The sequence below is a fragment of the Danio rerio genome, chromosome 3, assembly GCF_049306965.1.
Source record: "Danio rerio strain Tuebingen ecotype United States chromosome 3, GRCz12tu, whole genome shotgun sequence".
Taxonomy (NCBI): domain Eukaryota; kingdom Metazoa; phylum Chordata; class Actinopteri; order Cypriniformes; family Danionidae; genus Danio; species Danio rerio.
In genome coordinates, this window is record NC_133178.1 from 35,756,604 (window position 1) to 35,780,264 (window position 23,661).

The 23,661-nt window shown below is 33.2% G+C and overlaps 2 protein-coding genes across 5 annotated transcripts in view; one reads left to right on the top strand and one right to left on the bottom strand.

Annotated features, from left to right (window-relative positions):
• The window catches only part of ezh1 (enhancer of zeste 1 polycomb repressive complex 2 subunit), a 32,749-nt gene extending 30,855 nt beyond the window's left edge, over positions 1 to 1,894 (top strand). For 2 of the 3 annotated variants that reach the window (XM_009299640.5, XM_005164140.6), the window contains exon 20: positions 651 to 1,894. In XM_009299640.5, the coding sequence (XP_009297915.1) occupies positions 651 to 711 (61 nt within the window). In that variant the 3' untranslated portion in view covers positions 712 to 1,894. The remainder of the gene's footprint in view (positions 1 to 650) is intronic. The other variant, NM_001039983.2, reaches the window with a different exon arrangement.
• A 6,404-nt stretch (positions 1,895 to 8,298) lies between these two features.
• The window catches only part of cntnap1 (contactin associated protein 1), a 46,367-nt gene continuing 31,004 nt past the window's right edge, over positions 8,299 to 23,661 (bottom strand). The window contains exons 19-24 of one of the 2 annotated variants that reach the window (XM_689488.9): positions 19,707 to 19,949; positions 19,504 to 19,631; positions 17,058 to 17,151; positions 16,735 to 16,965; positions 15,403 to 15,447; positions 8,299 to 13,764 (exon numbers count right to left, since the gene is read on the bottom strand). In XM_689488.9, the coding sequence (XP_694580.5) occupies positions 13,565 to 13,764; positions 15,403 to 15,447; positions 16,735 to 16,965; positions 17,058 to 17,151; positions 19,504 to 19,631; positions 19,707 to 19,949 (941 nt within the window). In that variant the 3' untranslated portion in view covers positions 8,299 to 13,564. Of the gene's footprint in view, positions 13,765 to 15,402; positions 15,448 to 16,734; positions 16,966 to 17,057; positions 17,152 to 19,503; positions 19,632 to 19,706; positions 20,379 to 23,661 lie in introns of those variants that run through there. The other variant, XR_012401115.1, reaches the window with a different exon arrangement.

Here is a 23,661-nt window from a genome sequence, read left to right on the forward strand (position 1 = left end):
GCTAATGGTTGAAATAGATAGGGCAAAAGACCTGCTGCACTGCTATCCACTGTGTCTGCATTCAGACCCGGGGATTCCCCGAATAACAAATGTAGCAGAGCATTAAATTGCTGTTTATTTCTTTGCATTTTAACTTTGTAAACTATAAAATCATGGGTCTCCTCACGGTTTGTGTCACATTTTGTGAGCCAACAGTTTTTTGCTCCCCTCTTTCTCCCCCTGCTCTGCCGGCCACTCCTCCCTCTGCTCACAGAGCTCCACGCCCATCTCAAAACATTTTCTGAAAATGTTCTTAGGCAGACTTGAGTCAAAAGAGGGGGGTTTCATGGCATTTTAGACTAAAAAGTTAGGTCATCTGATTTCTTTCATCTGATGAACATAAAAGAAAATATTTTCAAGAAGGCTGTAAGCATTTGTTTTTCTTACCATGGATGTCAGTGGTTGCAAGTTTTCAGCTTTCTTTAAAATATCTTCTCTTGTGTTCAACATCAAAAATAGACTCATAAAGGATTATAAAACCTTGAGGTGGAGTAAATAGTGAGTGAATTAAATGTTTTAAAATCAACACCTACATCAGCATCTTAAATCAATACTTGTATATGCATTCTAATTATTTTAATTGTTGTTTTTCTTTTTTTCGTATCTGTTAGGTACAGTCAAGCAGATGCACTGAAGTATGTGGGTATTGAGAGGGAAATCGAAATTGTGTAGAAATGCCTACTTTGAGTGTGTCTGATAACATTTCTGACGACCCACAATACTTTGCACTTCACCGAGGGTGAGATTTAAGAATTCCCATGGGGACTGGTTGAAATGACATCAGATTGATCTGATGATGTGGTCACTACCTTAACCTGTGGTTAACTGAATTGTCTGAACAAGCGTTTTGTTTACTTTTTTTAATGACAATTGCGATGACTTGAAGAAACCAAAAGGTGTCCTCAAATTTACTGATCAACTCCTCCATTTGCACTATATGGCCAATACCACAGGATACTGATAGACGGCACCATTTTCAAGGAAGGAAGAATGCCAGTTCAGACAATTTTCTTTTTTTTTTGTTTTGTTGTTATTATTACAGTGTGTTCATTCAGAAGGCTCTGTACACAACTTTTAAAATAGCTATAACCTCTATATGCTCAGTATATACTGTATCTGCAAACTTAACGCATCCCACCTAGCAGTCGTTGTTTCTGGTCAAAATTTTCTGTTGTGCAAGACATCCAGCAATATTTCATAGTTACATTTGCACTTAGAGTCAGTCGGGTCAGTATTTTCAAGCTCCGTAAACTTGTCTGCAACCTGGTGTCATTTGATGTTAGCCTGTTACTATAATGTACATCGCAATATCTATCTATCTATCTATCTATCTATCTATCTATCTATCTATCTATCTATCTATCTATCTATCTATCTATCTATCTATCTATCTATCTATCTATCTATATATCTATCTATCTATCTATCTATCTATCTATCTATCTATCTATCTATCTATCTATCTATCTATCTATCTATCTATCTATCTATCTATCTATCTATCTATCTATCTATCTATCTATCTAAAGCTGCTTGCTGTATTGCACAAAGCTGGCTCTTGTTGTCAGAAATTAGCATTCTAGCTAACTTAGCACTAAGGAAGTTAATCTTCATCTCTGCTTAAACTGTATGAGGTCAACTATTGTTAATGTTCTGTAGAAATAAACAAAACAAGTAACCATATAAACCGACAGACTGAATGTGAACTGTGAGCTAAAAAGTCGATTAAAGGACATTGTTTAGACATTGTTTGTTTTAAGAGTGAGTGTAAAAATTAGGCTTAAGAAGGGCTAGGGTTCAGGTTATACTGTCACATGTACCTTTTTATGTAAAATAAAGAGCTAAAACCAAACGACACACGTGTTGAACATGCCCTGGGATTGGATCTGTCCTGCACATATTTAAATTTGAATTATGGGCAACACACTGCGAAAATAGGGTTTTGTTAATTTAGTTTATTTAATCTGGGTTTTTTTTTATATGAAACTATAGCTTCAAAAGAAGACCATATCATAATATTATCATCAATATTACCTATTTTCAGTTCTGTATTACTGCATTAAATACTTGGGCCAACAACACACGCTGAAATCTCACTGAAAAGCAAAACCCAAGTCATTATACAAAAATAAATAAATTACAGGTTTTCTCAGTCGCTTTGGTGCAAAAACGAGTCACTTGCAAAAAATGGAAAGCTCATTCCTCAAAAGCAAGTAATCATGTCAATGAAAGTGTCAGTGTCATCAAGATGAAAAGTCCTGATACCTTTGTTTATGAACACGATAGTCAAATGGCTTGGTCATGTTTTCATTATGACACTTTACTCTGGACAGTTTTTCAATGCAAAAAAAAGTCAGATTTTGGTGACACGTCCTGAAAATTCTCACAACAGTACTATATACTATTTGCACAGCCATTTGAAAACTACAGTAAAGTTAGACATCACTACATTTAGGGAGGTATCTGAGTACAACACACTGAATATGTATGCTTTACATGTTTACTGCATTTGCTCTTTACAACTCTAATTTATTCACAGCATTGTGCAAAATAATAAACACACCCTTATTTACAACAAACATAAATTTCATTTGGGTAGAGCTGAGCATGACTGTAAACAATACTGCAGTACATATTGGAACTGAACCTACAACATACACAGGTCTGTAAATCATTCATGAAATTGTTCAATTTTTAAGACATTTACAGGAAACCAAAGATTATTTTTTTAAATAAATTTGCTTGACAGATTTCGACAACTAGTTCAACATTTTTGTTTTTAATGACTCAAGTAATGAAATGAGGACTATTAGTTTTATAAAGAATGACTATTCAGCATTCACAAGTTTAGTTAATTTTGACGTACATGAAATAAGCAACTGATAATGTTCTAAAACAGCAGAGAGTGGTATGAAGGAAATTGATGCATGTCCAAAAGCATCTGCAATGTGTTAAAATGAAATAGAAACTGCTACTAGGATGTACACAAATGTGTAAATATTTTAAGAAATGAATTAACTGTTGTGCAAATGTTAATAGTGTTGTGAGAAATGCAGCAAAGCGACAGAAAAACTGTAAATACTTGAGCCAACAACATAGCTGAAATCTCACACAAAAAAAGCAAAACCATTCATTATACAAAAATATAGAAATAAATTGACATTTAAACATTTGGCAGACACTTTCATGTGTACGTGTGTAATGTGAAGAAAAATGTATAGGACAAATAGTATTATTTTAGTATATATAAAACATGATAAAGCAAAGTTGCACAAACCAAGTGGGAATCCAGAATATATGAAAAAGGAAAGCAAAAAGATGTGCATCAAACATTATGATAAACTAAACCTGAATCAAATTTAAACTCCTAGCATTAGTTATATTTTTACTGAAGCCTGTAAAAAATGACTCATTACTGAAATATTTGTTTAAATAAATAAAAAAGAATATTTTTATTTATTTTATTCATTCATTTTTTCTTTTCGGCTTAGTGCCTTTATTAATCTGGGGTCGCCACAGCAGAATGAACCGTCAACTTATCCATGTTTTTCACAGCGGATGCCCTTCTAGCCCCAATCCAGTATTGGGAAACATCCATACTCACTCATTCACACACACAATGGACAATTTAGCTTAACCAATTCACTTATAGTGCATATCTCTGGAGTTGTGGAGAAACCGGAGCACCCAGTGGAAACCTACGCAAACACAGGGAGAACATGCTAACTCCGCACAGAATCTCTAGATTTTTTGATTTTCAAAAATTTAACTGTAGAAATAAAGAAATCAAATTTAATATAAAAAATTGTTAATGTGGGAGATGACTTGGCAAATTTTTGTTTGTGTATGTGAAATTTAGCCAGTAAAAAATAGATTCACAATATATTCAAAAGTTTTGTTGGATTTTTCTTTATATGAAAAAATCTTTTAATGTCAAATAATAACTTGGTTTTGTTATTTTTAAAAATGTATATTTGGCTAGATCAGTCCAGAAACAGTTTACAACATTACAATCAAAAATAAAAGACAAAGGCTCTCTTTGTCTGCATTACAGAAACTACAGTTGTCTTCCATTTCAGTGTACACTTTGATAATAAAAGACTTTACTGGTTAAATTGTATGCAGTATTTTAAAATGAATTTCTTTAAAATTTTTATAGAGTATTTAAAGGGAGTTAACCAGGCTGTTTTCTGTGATATGAACGATTAGATTAGATTAGATTAGATTAGATTAGATTAGATTCAACTTTATTGTCATTACACATGTACCATGCAACGAAATGCAGTATTATGAAATATAACTCAAGGGGTAATCTTATTTTGCTTTTAAAAAAACATTACGAATGTGTTTGTTATGTATGCACGTTTTTATTTATTTATTTTTATTTATTTAAACAACAGCAAACAATTTAAACATGACATCCAAATAATACAAGCATAGCCTAACTAAAAACAAAATATATATATATTTTTTTTAATAAATGACATAATCAAAATAAATAAAAACACAACTTCAATACAGACACCTTTACAGTGAAAATATAACTAAGGGATTATTTAACCCACCCAATTGACATCACTATTCAACTTCAACTTCTTTGCAACTATGATTGTATATTGACATTTCTTGCTTACTGGAGCGAGGTCGAGTCTATGTATAAATGAAAATCTAAAATAGAAACCTTTAAACAAGGTTTAAAATCATTCAATCTATATTTATGAATATCAAATTTGCCAAATAAAATAAAAAGATTCATTATAAATTCCACAGATAAATTGTTTGAGCCAAATTACGAAATAAACTTTTTTTTTTGGACATACAACGATGTCATTCCAAAACTACTTTAAATGCTAACATTCATAAAAAAGATGAACCAAATACTCTAAACAGAATAGGCGTTACGTACTTCCGAACAATACTTGATTACGTCACATGTACGGCGTTTGAGTTTGATTTACTACGGTTTTGTGTGTTTTGGAAGCTTCAGAAATGACAATACCCAACATCACTACACAGCATGCAAGAGCCAGATTAAAACACAAACCTACTCCGACTGTGTTTGAATGAAGAAAGCATAAACACAGAGGATGGCTTGAAGGTGAGTAAATCATAGGTTACTTTTCAATCTTGAGTGAACTAACGTTATTCCTGTAACCGCGAACAATGGTTAGAGAAAAAAATATATATACTAAAACCACAAACCTTCTTGGAAAAACACAAATGCAGATATACCAATTTGTTTAATGTGTGTGTGGAAGTATAAGGATGTGGTCCATACACCTTTACTGTCCAAAAACAGAAATCTCAAAACAAGATCCATAGAATGAGTCTGCAGACATTTTCTTTCCTTCAGACTTGTTTTATTAAAGTTTCATTTACAGTGAGGATGATACAAACAAAATCTAAACTAATAGTGAAGTAAACTCAAAATGAACACCTTGTCACACCTGATCACAGTCCTAAAATCACCTGCATAAATACTTTATGTTTTATGAACTCATGAAACTTGCTTATCATAGGCATTATCACATGAATTATTTTTGTGTTCACTGGACCTAAAAGTTCCCCTGAAGGGCAAAATAGGAAAATTAAATAAGATGTGATCAACATGAGATTGAATTGCTAACCTTTCCATCAGTGTTTCTCGAGTCTTGGCTAGCAATGAGCTTGCAGGGGAAAAATATAAAGTGTGTGTTTATTTACTTTTAACAGATGCCATTTAAACGTTCAAAAGTTTGGTGTTTATAAATATATATATATATATATATATATATATATATATATATATATATATATATATATATATATATATATATATACATACATACATACATACATACATACATATACATACATATACATACATATACATATATATATATATATATATTTTTTTTTTTTATTTTTTTTTTTATTTATTTTTTTTTTTAACTTAGATGCAAAAACTTTAAATGCAGTTTGATATTTCCCTCTAAAACGAGATCTTTTCTCTGACTCTTGTGTGCTGGTTAGGAAATGTTACTTTTATAGTGTCTAATAGGTGGTTCAATCCGCTGTTTAGGACCCCAAATTAATAAAAGAACTAAGCTGAAAAGAAAATGATTGAATAAATGATTAGTGACTAATAAGTTATTTTCATTGCCTTTAAAGTGAAATACTTGAACATAAACATGTTCAAAAAAAAATAACAAATGTGAAAATTTCAAATGGCATTTAGAGGTCCTTGCATCTAAACTTTTGAAAACATTCTTGTATTAAAAAACATTATCATTTTCGACATGTTTTCAACCTTGAAATGGAAAGAAAGAACAGCATTTATTGGAGATAGAAATCATTTGTAGCATCGTAAATTCCGTTACTGTCAATTTTGACCAGCTTATTGGTCTACGTCCCTAAGTATAACCTCAAATATTTGGTAGTGTACTCATAATCATATACAGTACACTGTACTGTTTGTAAAAAAACACAAATAGTATCTTGTTTATGGAAAATATATGATAGGTGTGACTCAAACAAAGTGCTTAAAAAATTGTATGTATTTTTAGATAAACTACCTGAGAAAAAGTGGGTGAAGTTAGTGAAGCTAGCAAAGTCATTATTTGCACAATAGAAAGTGATTAATACCGTCACCAACATGATATGAAGTGGAATTCTAGGAACAAATCCTCAAAATAAGTTGCCCACAAAATTTCAGATTCGGTCAAACATGACTTGCAAATATGTAGTGCATTTGGAAAAGATGCTAAAAATATTTCACAGTGAATTAGTGGTGAAGGTCATGTATAAAGTGATACATTTATCCAAATTAATGTTTTTTTTTATTCTTTTTTTCAATCATTCAATCTAATGTGTCAAAGAGGAAACATTCCTGTTAGCTGCGACTGGCTACAGTATCGACACAATATTTCATTTAAAAACAAACATACACTCTTCTTACTTCACCTTAACATTCGTTTGAAACAGTTGCATTTACTTTCATCAAAATTTGGTGTTATCAGAATCATTCATACTGGGTGTAAACGTTTTAAAGCACTGTAAAAAATGATTTGTTTGTTTATTTGTAAAGAAATTGAACGAACCCATTGACTTAAAAATGAGTAAATGAATTAGTAATGAATTATCAGTTACAATCAGTGTGGGAATTATACATTGATGAGTAGGGGGTGGGTTGAGGGGGGTGTTCAGTCTTTTGTGGGATAGGCTACTTAGTGTATTCTGACCTGGGGTGCGTTTCCCAAACAACAATGTAACTCGTGGCTGAACTTTCATAGTACGGTTCATCGTTTGGGAAAAGTTGACGAGTGTTTCCCAAAACCCGTAGTTTCTCTGTTGCAGATCCATCGTTTAAACCACATTAGTTATAACAAAAAACTGCCCATACTAATGCACTAAACGCGGTGGAGTATAGGCACATATAGGGCCTATGTTTTCTTTACAAATATTACATACAAATATTTGAGAACATTACATATTCTATTCTAAATCATAAAATCACTTACACAAGCTAAAACTTATTCTAATCTCATATATAAATAATATAAATAAATAGATAATGAGGCTATTTATTAAGAATTGAAATGTAATATTATTTATTAGGAAATGAAAAAATTCTACTTTAATAATAATATTAATAATATTAATATTAAATAGGGCATAGGGGGATAACTGGGAATAAAACACAGCCAGGAACAGTTTCCAACTACTGCTTCAGAGGTGAAGTTGCAAGTAGACAAATTTGCGACCTTAGTTGGCTAACGATGGTTTTCGGAAACGCACCCCTGATTAGCTATTTTCAGCTTACTTTCGGTCAAACTATGCATCTAATTTGACTTTACTTTTAGGTCTTATGTTGAAACAAACGCCTGTTTTTAAGAAATCAGTCTTATGGTGCTCTAAATCTGCTGGTTTCAGACTGTTGAATGACTATTTTCTCGCATAGACTGATTGACGTGATTATGCATTCACTATAGTATGGATGGTTATAGGGGTGGTCAAATGGATATCTATTATTTTAATTATTAACATTGTTATTTAAAATACAGATCAGAGTGAACTTTTTCTCAGATTCATTGGGACTCTCTCATACATTTTGTCCTTAAGGGGTGATCAAACTTTATTTGGGGGGGGGGGGGGGGGGGTCAATCCCCCAAACCCCCCTGTGATTCGCAACCTGGTTACAATGGGTTTACTCATTTTAAATAAAGTAACTAATCACTTTTTACAGTGTGGAAATTTCAAGTATGAGGAGACTTTGAGAGGTGTTTTTCCCTTTGAAATTTAATATTTCTACACAACAGCATTTCATCCTTCATTCAATAAAGTAAAAAGGAACGGAAGGAAGGAAAAAGTCTTGATGGTTTAAACTAGAGGATCACACAAGGAACAAAGTAAAAGAATGAGGAATACATAAAAAAGACAAAGAGGAGGTTAAGATGGCTAAAGTCTGACTATTCAACAATCATCTATTCAAAATGCTCTCACTTTCCTCCCTGTTTTTCTAGAAATTAGAAAAAGAGAAGTACACTTTATACATAAACAGCATAACCTGTGGGTGAATAGTATGCAATCTTTGATACAAGCTCTTATGGCTCTGTTAAAGAAAAGACTAAAGAACATGTGTCTGGCACTGGAAGCAGCGGATTCTTCTTTTTCTTATTGCATTTTGATGAAAAAGTGCAGTAGTCATGCAAAATGCATAGCTTCTAAAGATTCTATCTTATTTGCTCTTGTTTTAGTAGCTTAGTTTACATCTGGAAAGACGATGGAAGTGCTCTAAGCTCTGGGTAAGACTGCCATCAAAACAGCTAGGAAGCAACAGCAGCAGCGGTGGTGTTCTATAGCAAACGCATGAATGAATTTATAAAACGCATGATTTTATACACTGGAGTCTTTCATCCACAGACTCTCTGTGATGTGTGAAAGCCTTTTGAGCACAATAACCAGACTAGTGTTGAACAGCTCAGTGTTTCATGCCAAGAAAACCTTCAGGTGTTATATTGTGTAAAAATATCAGCTGCTTCATGAGCGTCCAATATCTAATAGATTTCAACTTGAAATGCCTGAAACATATGCATTTGTAACTATATCAGGACACTACAGCATGTTCATTAAGCTGTTCTTCTGTATTGCGAAAGTTTTTGTATGTCTGTTGTTCGGTTACTGATCCGATGGCTAAACAATTTACACTCCACAGACAAACACATTCAAGTGCAATCTGTCTAGAACAGTGTTTTCCAAACTATTTTTACATGCACTCAAAAGGTCCATCGATAAGGCTATCAATTATTATTATTACATGTATGATGAATGAAAACACACTACATAAATATAAAAGTCACATTCATTTCAAAAATGTATTTTTTCCTTAAAAATGAACTGGATAAAAGAAAATAATTATGATATTCCAATATTTAGTTCAATTATTCTTTGGGTTTCACTTTACTTTCATGGTCCCTCAACAGACATTCTTCTGAGGCCATTTTTTTCTAGCCTTCTGTCTTTAATTTGACTTTTCAGTGGTAAAACTAGCACTGAAATTAAAGAATTAGGCTAATTCTATAATTACATACAGTATATATTAAAAGCTCTTTTATTTAATTGGTATGCTTTTGGAAAAAGATCTTTATTACGAATAATTATTTTGAGCACAAACTACTGTATGTGTCTGTAACTGTTGAAAATTTGATTGTTTTGTGTATTGTAATAGATCTGGGTGTCTTATGCATTGTGTCTTATGCTTCTGGGTGTCTTAAGCATTGTGATGGATAGAGTTTTTTATTTTTATTATTTTGCTTAAAAAATCAAACCCTGTTCTGGTACAAACAAACGTTATTACTTGTTATTACATTGCTCTCTGGAATACTTGATTTTGATTTGTCAATCATCACATTACAAGTATGTTAATTCTAGATAACAACCAATAACAGGCTCAAAACTTTCACATCCTTATCTATCCGCTTGTTAGGTCATGATGTATGGAATAATGTTTCCGGGTCCATGTCGCTACTCATTTGAATTAAGAAAATAGCTTGAAACCATCCCTTTTGATAAGTCATGATAATATTGTTCAAGTCAAAGGAATAAATAAAAAAGAGATCGTTTTACTATGGATAAAACCAAAAAAATGATGTCTTCTGTAGTTAAACCAGGGTAATCACAAATAAACCATGGTTTTGCTAAACTAACCATAGTTTAACCACTGTATTTAAAGTAAATTATACAAATTACAAATGGTGGTCAATACATCAAAATGCATAACCACATGGCTACTTTATATAATATATAAATACTTTATATTACAATAGTACAATCATGGTTCATTTTCACAAGGGGAACCCCAACTTGTCAGTCTACTAAGCTTTAAGTTGTTGCAAAGTAATATTTACAGCATACTCAATGCCGTGTCAAAGGGGGACCATCAAAATAAAGTGTACAAAGCAAAACTTAATTTGTCCTAATTTGGGAATCACTGGTGTATTAAATGCGTATCATTTACAGTGTGACATGAATGTGAAGTGGACTGAACAGAAGCATGAAATCACTGTACAGTATTATAAGAAACTATATCATTTTGTTTCGGCCCATATAGATAGATTTCTCTTGAACAGACAGATAACGACAAGGCTGCATTCTCATCACACACTCGGACACAATACAGCTTATTTTTTCCTGTTCCTGCATTCATGTTAGATCAACGTGAAAATGTCTAGAGGATGGCTTGAGAAGGCTGGTGTGTGTGTGTGTGTGTGTGTGTGTGTGTGTGTGTGTGTGTGTGTGTGTGTGTGTGTGTTTGCTGTAGCAGCAGTGAGAGGAACATGAAGCTCTCCGTCTCATGTCATCATGATCAATGTCACCAACCCTGAGACTCATAGCATGTTCATGTCTGACGAATCGTTTACTGCGCTTTAGTCAAAAAACGTTCCTTTGTAAATCTTTCATGATTCCATTTCTACACCAGATGCTGCATCAATACTGAGTTTGACAATTTCACATAAGAATGATGTTTCTGAAGGATTTATAGAGAAATTCCCTTCTCTTTAGTTTCATAAGGGCTAGTCCTGTGACATTTTTTACAAACGTGTACAAATCTTGATTGAATGTTATACCTCAGATTGTTGTCAATAAGCAATACACAAACACCTTTCTGCTATTTTTGATATTCCATAAAAATAACAATCAGCCAGACAGAATATTGTTTAGCATATTAAAGTTGCTAAAAGAAGCTGAAGCCATTCAATGATGATCAACTTTCCATCTCTTATAAGCGCCGCAGCTGATTTTAGGCAGTAATATAACATGTATACTTCAATACCATTAGCTATTTCTGAGCAGATTTCTCCAAACTACATATTACTGAAGTTTTGGTGATAAAACAGATATGTGTAAACATATCTACATCTTTACAACATTGTACTCCGAATGTTGTTGTTGTGCATTTTGTGCAGATTCTCTCTTGAACACGAGCATGACTATCAAACACACGTTTAATCTATGCTACTTTTGTCAATACACAACAAACCAAAAGATTTAGCTTCTTACTGTATACAGGGTTCCCACATCTTCCAGTGTACTGGATTTACCAAGTAGATGATTGAGCAAATTGATGGTAAAGTTAATAATATTTTGGAATGGTTTCAAATAAATATATTGCAATTTAGAGCATTTCAAATATTTCCAAAAAATTACAATTGGACAAAATAACAAATATTTTCATTTGTTGTGATTGAAAGTCAAGGTTATTCCACCAAATATTGGTGTGACTCTTTAGAAGTTAAAACAGTGAAATTGTGTTATCTTAAAATAAATATAAACATGTCTGAAAACATTTTAACCAATCGTCATTTAGGCTCAAAATGACCATGTTTACTTTAAATTTAGAAGAAACACATACAAAATAAGATTTTTACACAAACTCGTGTCTATAAGTGATCCAGAGAGACTGGGAATTTCAGAGTAGTGTCTTGATTTTTTCAACTGCAACATTTTTCCACAGTTTTGACTTAATCATTTTACCACAGATTTTAATTTTTCAGATGTGCAAACCGTAGAATTTTCCCTTCACCTTTTAAGATTTGATTGATTTCGTCAACCTTTCTGTTGTTTCTTTAATTTTTAAATTATTGTATTAAACTAAACTAAATGTACATTTCTAATATATTGATAAATATTTAGACTGATATTTTGACAGAAACTGCCATGAGTTTTATGGTAACACTTGACAATATTCCATCTTATGGTAATGAACAAACAATGAACAGTACATAGCTACAGATTGTATTAATCTTTGTTAATATTATTTAATGATGAAGTCATTCATTGTTAGTTCTAATGAACTCACAGTGCAATACTTTAGATCATAGGTCTCAAACTCAATTCCTGGAGGGCCGCAGCTCTGCACAGTTTTGCTCCAACCCTAATCAAACAGCTGATCCAAATAATCAAGGTCTTTAATACTACTATAGAATATTAAGTAGGTGTGAGTTGGAGGTGTTTGGAGCTAAACTATGCAGAGCTGCGGCTCTCCAGGAATTGAGTTTGACTGCTTTAGATGATGCATTAGTAAATGTTGAAATTAACTTGTGGGATTACATTACATTAATTAACTGTGAGCAAAACTTGTACAGCATTTATTAATTGTAGTTTATGTTAGCAAATACTATCCTCAATTTTAAGTCACTTTGGACAAAAGCACCTGCTAAATCAACACAATCTCACAGCAATTCGTAACTTTTCCATTTAGTGGCTATTTCGTACAAATTCGTACGATCTAATTCGTACATTTTAGTATGATTCGCGTATCCCCCAATGACGGTTGGGTTTAGGGGTGGGGTTAGGTGCCACGCCTCCTTTTTAAAATCGTACATTTTCTTACGACTGAACTCGTACGAATTCGTACGAATTAGCCACTAAACTGCCAAAACGTAAAATACTTACGTTTTCTCGTGAGATCAGGCTGGCTAAATTGTAATTTACTACTGTAAAGTGTTACCAGTTTCATCAGTTATTCTTGATTCTCGAAAATAACACAGAATTTGTACAAATAAATTTTACCCACAAAAGGCAACATTTTAACCAACAAAAAACTATACAAATTGTACATTTACAAAGCTAATGACACAGAATTTGTTCTTCATTTTCTTTACTTGTAGCCTATTCTAGTCCTAGAAATTACAATTCTGAAATTCCCGGATGCTTCCAGGTCTCTATGAATGTGGGAACCCTGGACTGATCGTTCAAAGCTTCCTGTAAATTCGCTGAGGCACTTCAGTCGGCCTGCACTGCCAGCGCTCATTCATCTGATGGTCAATCGTCTCTAGCTTTCCTATATGTTAAACCCTGCCAAAAGCACCAAATATCAGATTACACTGTAAAAAAATAATGGGACAGAAAAATAAATATACAGACAAGTTACCATAAAGGCAAACGTTTGCAACTCATTCCCCAGTCTTCCTCATTGTACCTCCCTCATAACTCCCAGTACTCCTTGCTTTTCCTCCAATCGACCCCTAGTCTTTTAATAGGCGTGTTATTCATTGGGACTTTCCTCCTGTATTTCAGGCAGGTTCTTTCTGTCCTTGCGCAGAGTGTCAGTGAGCGGTCGAGCCGAGCTGGGAGACTCCAGCTGCTTGGGTTCATTGGTATGATAACTGCCTTTATACCTGTACAGGTAAATGTAGAGGCCGTACAGGATCAGGAAGAGCAGCATCAGAGACACAGTCACGATTACTGTGGAGAAAACACACACACACACACACACACACACACACACACACACAGAGAGAGAGTGAGATAGTCATTAGCTTTAAGCTTAATACTCTTACGCCGCTTTAGCTGAGCTGTCTGCAAATGATGGCTTAAACATCATTTGTATCGTGTTGCAGCAGAGACTGCTGTGCTGAGTGGCAGCTCACATGTGCAGCTCAGATGCTTTAAAGGGACAGTACACACAAAAAATGAGCTTTCTGTTGTTATTTACTTGCCCTTGTGTCCTTTTTAAACCTGTTATTTTGTATGTGGAACACAAATGAAAAGTTTTTCATGTAACTTGAGCATTTCTGTTCTCTTTTTTTGTGACATTGACAGTTTGAACTGTTCTAATATGTAAAGGAGATGCATGAAGATACTTTAAAGATTTCTTTCGGTGTTCCACATGGAGAAAACAAGAATATAGAGTTGGATTGTTTTCTATTTCTTGGTAAATGATCATTTAGACATTTTTGTAGATTTTCAGTTTTGATGTGACAACTGCTAGCAGTGGCAAGGAGGATTAAGTGTGTGTGTGTGTGTGTGTGTGTGTGTGTGCGTGTGTGTGTCTTGTTTATCCTGGAAAAGAGATGAAAATCAGACAAGAGTAGAAGAGGATTTGAGGCAAGCAACAATGGATGATTGCAAAAAATGAGCAATAAAACTAACAGATTTCTCTAAAATCAGGTGTATTTAATTTCTAAATAATCATGTCAGTATTGATATAAATTCTGTAACATTTAAAACTTTCACAACAAAATTCATAATTATGAATTATACTCCAGTAAGTAGTGCATTTATATTAATGGACGAATGGATATAACATTTGTTTTTCTGGAATATGGTCTTATCCACATTGATTTAAAAGCATAGTTCACCCAAAACTGACAAGTCTGTCATCATTTACTCATCCTTCACATGTTTTTTTTTTTTTTTTTTTTTTTGCTGAACACAAAAAGAAGTTATTTTGAAAAATGTTTGAAACCGGTGACTATTTGACCATTTGTTATTCCTACTTTGGAAGTTATTTGTTTTAGTTTTTAAAATATCATGTTCAACAGCAAAAAAGAAACTCATAAAGGTTTATAACCATTTGATGGCAAGTACACGGTAAAAATGCTTGGTTCCACACAATTTCTTCATGTTTTCCCAACACAAATCTATTAAGTTAACTTAATCGTTTTTAAAAATTTAAGTGGATTGAACTAAAAACAATTAAGTTGTTCCCAAAACTATTAACAATTGTGTAGTTTCCGCTCATTTTAAATAAGTAGCTTAAACAAGCAGCAAGTGTAGTGAGTACATTTTAATTTGAGTGAACTATCCCTTTAATTTACTGCATATTATCTGTATTTGACATTTTATCACAGATTATACTAAGTTTCTGTCATGTGCAGAAGCTCATCTTTACGTAGAAGCTCATATCCCGTCTACGCTCCCTAATCCTGTGTTCTGCAAATTAAGAGGATTTCATAAAATAGGTTTTAGCGTCACAAACAGAGAAGATCAGCATCATTTGCTGAATTGGCTGAAAAGCTGAAAGATTTCTGTCACATTTTTTGAGAGCACGTAGGAGCGATAGTGGTAAATATAATAAAAATGATTTGACTGTAAACTTACATGTCATCCAAGGTGGGGTGACATCGTCATGAATGTAATAAAAGACTGAAAACAAGAAAGACAAGAACACATTACTTGAGGGTTAAAATTGTTCAATGTTAAGTACAATGGAACCATAAAATACTGTAAACAGATAAAATCATTTAAAACAAATCCCCTTCAACTACATGCATTACTATTCTGCTTACTAGTAATAAAAGTTGGTTGGTACATTTTTTAATGTTTCTGTGAAAGAAGACTTTCTGGGTTTTAGATGTCTCCTATCTCTTATGTGGAAACAGTAATTTGGTGAATGTTATTACAATTTTGTTTCTGGGTGTCTGCATCAAACACATAAAAAGCATATTATAAATGCAGATACATTTTGTACTTCATTGTTTCAAATAATGTCTGTAAAAAAGAATATTAAAATAATGTTTAGAAATGTGTGTAAAAATGAAAACAACATGCAGACACACGCAAAAAAAACAGATCTTATGATCTTACTAAATTTAAAAAAAGGTTGGCTGGCTGACAAATAGTAAAATCTATTTAAAGGATAGATTTCAAAATTAAGTATTTTAGATATTTAGTATTTTAGGGCTGAACTGTGATCTTTAAATAGAGTGTTTTAATATGAAATCAAATGATTATTATTCTAAATATGCCAGATGCAGATTTTTTTGGTTTATAAACTTGTTAAACTGAACGACATTTTAGTAGGTGTCCTCTGAAAAGGGTAAAACATAATAGTCAATGTTTTTACTCCGAAAAACCATAAACAGAACATATTCTACTGAACATGTTTAAAAAAAAAACTACAAAATTGTTACACATTTAGTCTTGATGCATGAAAACCCTTTTTTCATCTTTGACTCATATGTAATAAAATAACTAATAATATTTCCTCATATATTTATTAGTGTACTTTCTAATACTAATAGTAATAAAATATGTTTTAACAACTCTTTTTTCTTTTATATAATATTGATATTATAGTGGGTTTTTGTCAATACTGTATTTATCCGGACAGCTATGTCCATTTTAGTGCTTGTAAAATGTCTTTGTTCATTTTATAATTTTTAAATTGTTTTTAGGGAGACATTTTACGTCTATCCAGGGACAGAGGATTAAAAAATAGCATTTTGGCTAACTAAATGTTAATTAATGCACACTGTCTCTGCCAAATAAGCCCATAAATACATATTCTACTTTTTACAATAAATTTTGATCAATTTCACATCATAAGATTACTCATTTTTAAAAACATTGATCTCAATGTCCTAAAACCGTTGAACAGTAGTGCATGATTGAAGCATTTATCTGTGTTGATGTTAGGATATGTAGTCTTACACAGGCCAGTGAACCAGGGGTCGTCCTCCCATGGGACATATCCTAAAACAGGAGGAAACGCCCCACAATTGGACTCCACCACATAACCCTGAGTCGTCACCGGTGGATTGGTCACATTGGGTCTGAAGTAGGCCTTCAGTGGGGCGAAGATATTATAGCGGACCCCTGATATACAGCCCATAAAACCTGGACTGTTGTGTCTTTGAATTTCATAGTCCACACCTCCCACCTCTGCCAAAAAAACACAAGATAAGAAATTAATCAACTGTAATTGTAGTAAACGATACTTTTTTAACAAGTTGAGGTAAATGTGCTTATCTTACCCATGACTCTTCCAAGAAATATAGACTTTGGAGAGTCAAATCTGGGAATCTCTCCTGGTACTAACTTCTCAATCCAGGGATCCATGTAATCCACCTAGATCCAGATATGAATACACGTACATAGTGTGCTTTTGATATTATTATGACAATAAAAAAAACATGTTAGAATTAGATGATGTTTACAAGGTAATAATGATCCCCATTCACACGGATCCATAAACATGTCTAAAATTCTGTAGAATTGCATCCAAGGCCAATAGTTGGCAAGTTGCCACTTTGTAAAGAAATGTACTATAGTTCACCATTGTTGGTTTGTTTGTCAAGTATTCGTGTATGCCTACAGACTGACCATGTAACATGACTTCAGTTTTCACCATATCAGATTTCTGTTGCTTATACACAAGACATGATAATGGTAAAGTTTAAAACAAACAAACAAACAAACAAGAAATATATATATATATATATATATATATATATATATATATATATATATATATATATATATATATATATATATATATATATATATATATATATATATATATATATATATATATATAGCAATGCGATATGGCTGTATATCGGCACTAGTGGGAGGCGTGCGATGGCACGAGGCCGCAAGCCAAGTGCCTTAGTGACCCCACCAGTGCCGATATACAACCATATCGCACTGCTACGAGTGTAATATTGCATTTTTATAACAGTTTGACGACATAATTGTGTATATAAAAACAAAATCAAACACGGAGAGTTTCAAAAACCCTTTTGTATGTGGAACTACTTTCTTACACATTGGATTCAAATCATAAGCTGACAGTTAAACAGCTGAGCAAGCATCTTTTAAACTTTTGATCTGTAGTGTCTGCTTTTTGCTGGCTGTATGTGGGCGGAGTAATATACAAAGGGTAAAGAAGCTGTAGGAGTTGTGATATTGCAGAATATCGCACAGCTATCAGCCAATCAGATTTGAGAACCAGACAGACAGTTGTATATATATATATATATATATATATATATATATATATATATATATATATATATATATATATATATATATATATATATATATATCAGGGCTCAACAATAAGGACTGCCCGGTGGCCCAGGGTTAGCGTGAGAGACACTTGGGACAGTAGACCGCATCATTACTGGCCCGATTGGGACAGTGCTGCCTTGCCACTAACATTTAACTTGTCTGTGACTATTTGTCAATTGCGTGCATTTTAAGTTTGTGCTTTTAGGTCTTTACACGCTACCTTCTCTGTAATGTCGTAAACAACATATTACTTTCCGGTTCCTCTTATCTGATGGATTTGACCATGCAAATTTTTTTTGTAACCTGGTAACAACCAGTACAGCGTAGAAACAGCAACATAGCAGCAATATCAAATTATAAAGCTAAAAGAAAATGTCTTCTAACGTCTTGGCAGTAGACATTTACATGGGAACAACACGACAAAATAAAAATTAAGTGAGCGAGTTTGCCGTCAGTTTGACAAGTCAGCCACCTTTTGTTAAATAATTTCAAACCACAATAAAATACCTCCACATTTTCCATACTGCTCTTTTTGTTTGCATAACACTTTTATTACAGTTTTTTTTAAGTATTGAAATTGTAGATTCATAGACTTTATTTTTGACACATTATTTAAAATATGTGGCTAAAAAATAGCTATTAACTTCCCATTTTTTTTTTTTTTTGGTGGGGCCAGTTAAAATTTTGGTAGGGCAAGTAAAAATCTAAACCACTTGCCCGATCGGACCAGTAGAAAAAATCTGTAGCGTTGAACCCTGTATGTATATATATATATACCCTGTATGTATATATATATATATATATATATATATATATATATATATATATATATATATATATATATATATATATATATATATATATATATATATATATATATATATATATATATTTATATATATATATATATATATATATATATATATATATATATATATATATATATATATATATAATCAAATGTATTATTAATGTAATTATTTTAGCTCATTTTTAATAATGTCACATTTGTAGATTTGTAATTTTGTAGTTATTATAATTATATAACCTATATTTTTATTGTATATTTCTATTGTTCCTTACAAATTTAGATTATTTAACCATTATTTTACTTAAATTAACTCTTGTGAAACCTTATTGATTTTTTTTATTATTATTTTGCTTTTTGCCAAATCTGTGGAGCAAATAATCTCTTCATTTTCCAGTTTTTGCTTTTGAGCTGGCCAAATAATTAAACTTAGTTATTTTATTATACTCATCAAATAATTAAACTCATAATTCAACAGTATGTGTGTGCATTGATATGGACATCAGAGCTTGTTTTGTAAGCATAAAGTCTGAGAAATTTGTATGTGTGTGAGTTGAAAATAGTCACATAAATAATAAGCAATAAGTTTAAGATCTCACCTGCGTCCATACAGTATAGTTGTGTCTGGTGATGTTGACAAAATGAGGAAAACCGTCTGCCATATTTCTGTCAGTCATCTTAAATTTGTAGCTTATAATCCCGAGTCGGTATCTCATCGATAGAGTGCCTGCAAAAAAAAAGTGACATGAGTGCTCAAACCAATGCTTCACAGGCCCTGCTTTGATATTGCATGTGTGTTTACCATCTTTCTTGAGCAGGACAGCGATGTAATCATTGCTGAAGGAGCTGATATACAGCAGCACAGCTGGAGCCTGTAGAGTACTGAAGCTGAACTCTATGTCATCTGTTGTCGTGTTGTAGCCCAGAGTGAAGTTGTGCCAGTGAGGCTCTATCCAAAAGTTGGCCCACCACGCGTCAAAGGAAATAGGCTCTTTTCGGACGTCATACCGCAGCCACGCTCCCACATCAAAGAACGCGCCAATATCTGAAAGGATAATATTAATGTAATGCAACATACTACATTTATCATGTTGCCATTATCTTCTTCCATGACCCTACAAATAATAACAATAAATCTATGTACTTTGCATTTTCCCGTTTAGTTTTTCTGCATATTCCTTCCTATTTTTTTAATGAGTCATTGAATCCTTAACTCAACTGATTTGACTATTCAACTCAAAATGACTAAGTTCATTCATTCATTCATTTTTTTTTTCGGCTTAGTCCCTTTATTAATCAGGGGTTGCCTCAGCGGAATGAACTGCCAACTTATCCAGCACATGTTTTACGCCCTTCTAGCTGCAACCCATTACTGGGAAACATCCATACACACCCATTCACACACATACCTTAAGGACAATTTTGGATAACCCAATTCACCTGTACCACATGTTTTTGGACACAGAAATGCCAACTGACCCAGCTGGGGCTCGAACCAGTGACCTTCTTGCTGTGAGGCGGTTGTGCTACCCACTGTGTCACCGTGCTGCCCTAAGTGAAGTTTATTCATAAATTCATAATTTTTATGGACAGAATTTCAAGGCGCATCCTTGGGCTGGAGGGGCTCTGGTTCAGGGACTACAGGATTTTATCTCTGTTATTCGCAGATGATTTTGTTCTGTTGGCTTCATTGAACATGGATCTTCAGCATGCACTCGGGTTGTTTGCTGCTTAGTGTGACGCAGCTGGTATGAGAATCAGCACCTCCAAGTCCGAGGCCATGGTGCTCCACCGGAAAAATGTGGTTTGCCATCTCCAAGCTGGAGGAAAGTCCTTAACCCTGGTGGAGGAGTTTAAATATCTTGCGGTTTTGTTCATGAGTTAGGGAAGGATGGAACGTCAGATTTACAGGCGGACTGGTGCTGCGTCAGCAGTAATGCGATCGATGTACCGGTCCGTTGTTGTGAAGAAGGAGCTGAGCTGAAAGGCAAAGCTCTTAATTTACCGGTCAATCTACGTTCCTACTCTCAACTGTGGTCACGAGCTTTATGCCATGACCGTAAGGACAAGATCTCGAATACAAGCAGCCAAAATGAGTTTCCTTCGAAGGGTGGCAGGGTGCACTCTTATGAATAGGGTGAGGAGCTCTGACATCCAGGAGGAGCTTGGAGTAGGCCGCTGCTCCTCCATATCGAGAGAAGTCAGCTGAGGTGGCTTGGGCATCTGTTTCAGATGCCTCCTGGACACCCCAAGGACACGCTGGAGAAACTATTTGTCAGCTGGCCTGGGAATACCCCGCGACATAGCCCCGGCAGCAAATGAATGAATGAATGTTTATTTATTTATGAATAGTTTATCTATAAATAATCTAATTTCAAGAGGATCACATGCTTATGATTGACCACCATGGTGGACCTGCATCAGTTAATATACGATTCACCAATTAGATGATTCCTATAACTCACTATAAATAACCAGAGTTTCTTACCATATTTATCTTCATCTTGAAGAACCCCCTTCCCACCCCTACTCCCCCCTTTTTTCTAGATTGGGTGACATGATGGCCCAGTATTTAGCACTATTGCCTCACAGCAAGACTGTTACTGGTTAAAGTCCCTACTGAGCCAGTGGACATTTCTGTGTGGACTTTGCTTGATCTCCCCGTACTCATCACGTTGGTTTCCCCTGGGTTCCTCCCACAGTCAAAATCACGTGGCATAAGTAAACTGAACATGGTAAATTGGCACCATAGTCGAGCTCTTATTAAGCTGTTTATTTCTCTATAGTTATCCCTATTTCTGTCATTAGCCAGAATAAGTCAGGTAAGTACTTGAGATCTATCTGAGCTCAAACTCCCCTCTCGCCCTGCTAATGTAAGGGAGCCCTGGGCTCAAGGATCTTATGAGCTCAGGGCTCTCTCCCGGGACAGCATGCCAAACATGCTTTATAATCAATCATCAGCTAAGTGTGAACTCTTAAAATCTTTATGGATCGTATATATATCCAACAAGTGAAATATAAAAGGATGTGCCAAATAGACATACTGCTATTTATGTCAGGTCATGCTCTGATGATTCATTTCTTTTTATAAAAATTCAATAAGAAGATGACAGAAAAAAACTTCATTATTAATTTTTACTAGATTTGAATACTAATATTATGGACAACCCATTATACCCAGCCTGTGCCAAAACAGTTGATAATATTCAAGATTGTTAGTTTCATCTTAAATGTATTTGGTCTGTAAATTATATTTGGGCTGTCAAATCATGACATATTTAATGGCAGTTAATGAAAAATCATTTGTGTTTTTTTTTTAAGAAAAAAAAAAACAAAATTTAATGGAGAATGCTATCACATAGCTACATACTATTTTTATTAAAAGCACTGCCGATTTTATGTATAGAACGTAGTGCTCAGCATAGATGAGTACACCCCCCACAAATCTCTTATTTAAATTTATATTTTCTATAGGAAGCTTTACAGTATTATATTTGTGCATATACATTAGATTAGTCAGTACTGAAGTCAAGTCTAGAGCTTATCTAACAAAATTATTTATAAGATGACTGTTTATGGATAACAGTCCAAAAATTTGTAGCCTAAATTTATGTTAGGGAAAAATATTAAATAAAATTGTCAAAAATAGCAAATATCAAGAGAAACAAAAAAATAAAAATAATAAATATATATATATATATATATATATATATATAGTTGTAATGTTTTTGCAATAATTAGCATGAATTTAAATGTATTATCTTTCCATTTCTAAAGATGTTTTGTGACTAAAATGTTATTTTAACAAATATGTCTGTTTCATAAATCTGTTTTGTTTAAGAGCACCAAAATATATTACCCATATTCACTGAGAAATGGATAAAAATATAAATTTTCAAAATGGGGTGTACTTAGTTATGCTGAGCACTGTAAATAAAAATATAAAAAACATTTTTTTTACTTTTTTTTTTTTACTTTCTGCCTGTGATCATTTATGCAGGTTACAGTTAAGCCAGTAGGTGGAGACAGTTTAAATGATTCACTTAGTGCATTCACTCAAAACCTTGACTGATTCAGAAACTAAACAAACAATTTCACTAGGAAACTTCTTTGGGTAGTGTCAGAATAGTGTCTAATTTGTACAAATTCATAAAATTTTAACAATACTAAATGTTTAAAAGGAGACATGGCCCCAAACCCCATCTCTCAACTGTCATTGAGAAATGTGCAAATCCTACTAAAATTTACAAATAAGATTTTGCTAATTAATATCAATTAGCCACTTAATAAAGAGTTCTGAACTGCCATGAGATTGAGTTTAATTTTTGAATTCTCTGATTTCAGACACACCACTGTTTTCAAGTGCAGATGTTCTGCATAATCAATAATTAACAGTCCTTGAATTAACTAAACTGAAAAATGTTGGGAAAATATTTTTAAAATATTACTTTTCATTTTCAATAAAAACCTTTTAATATTTTTTTCCAACAGTTTTCAAGTGCCTTGGACTGATTTTTGTTGTTTATTCTGATGAATCCTATACCCATAGAGCACCTACACATCATTTAAGCTACGACTGAGCACTTTTTGTTCGATTTTGGATATTAACTAAACTGATTTGCTCTAAATGATTAAATCAACACAAATGAATCTCCGTTTACACATTAAATAATACTTTGACAGTCTTACTACTAAATATATAATTTTATATATATTAATATATTTTAGAAATCATAAGCCGATTATGACTTATGACT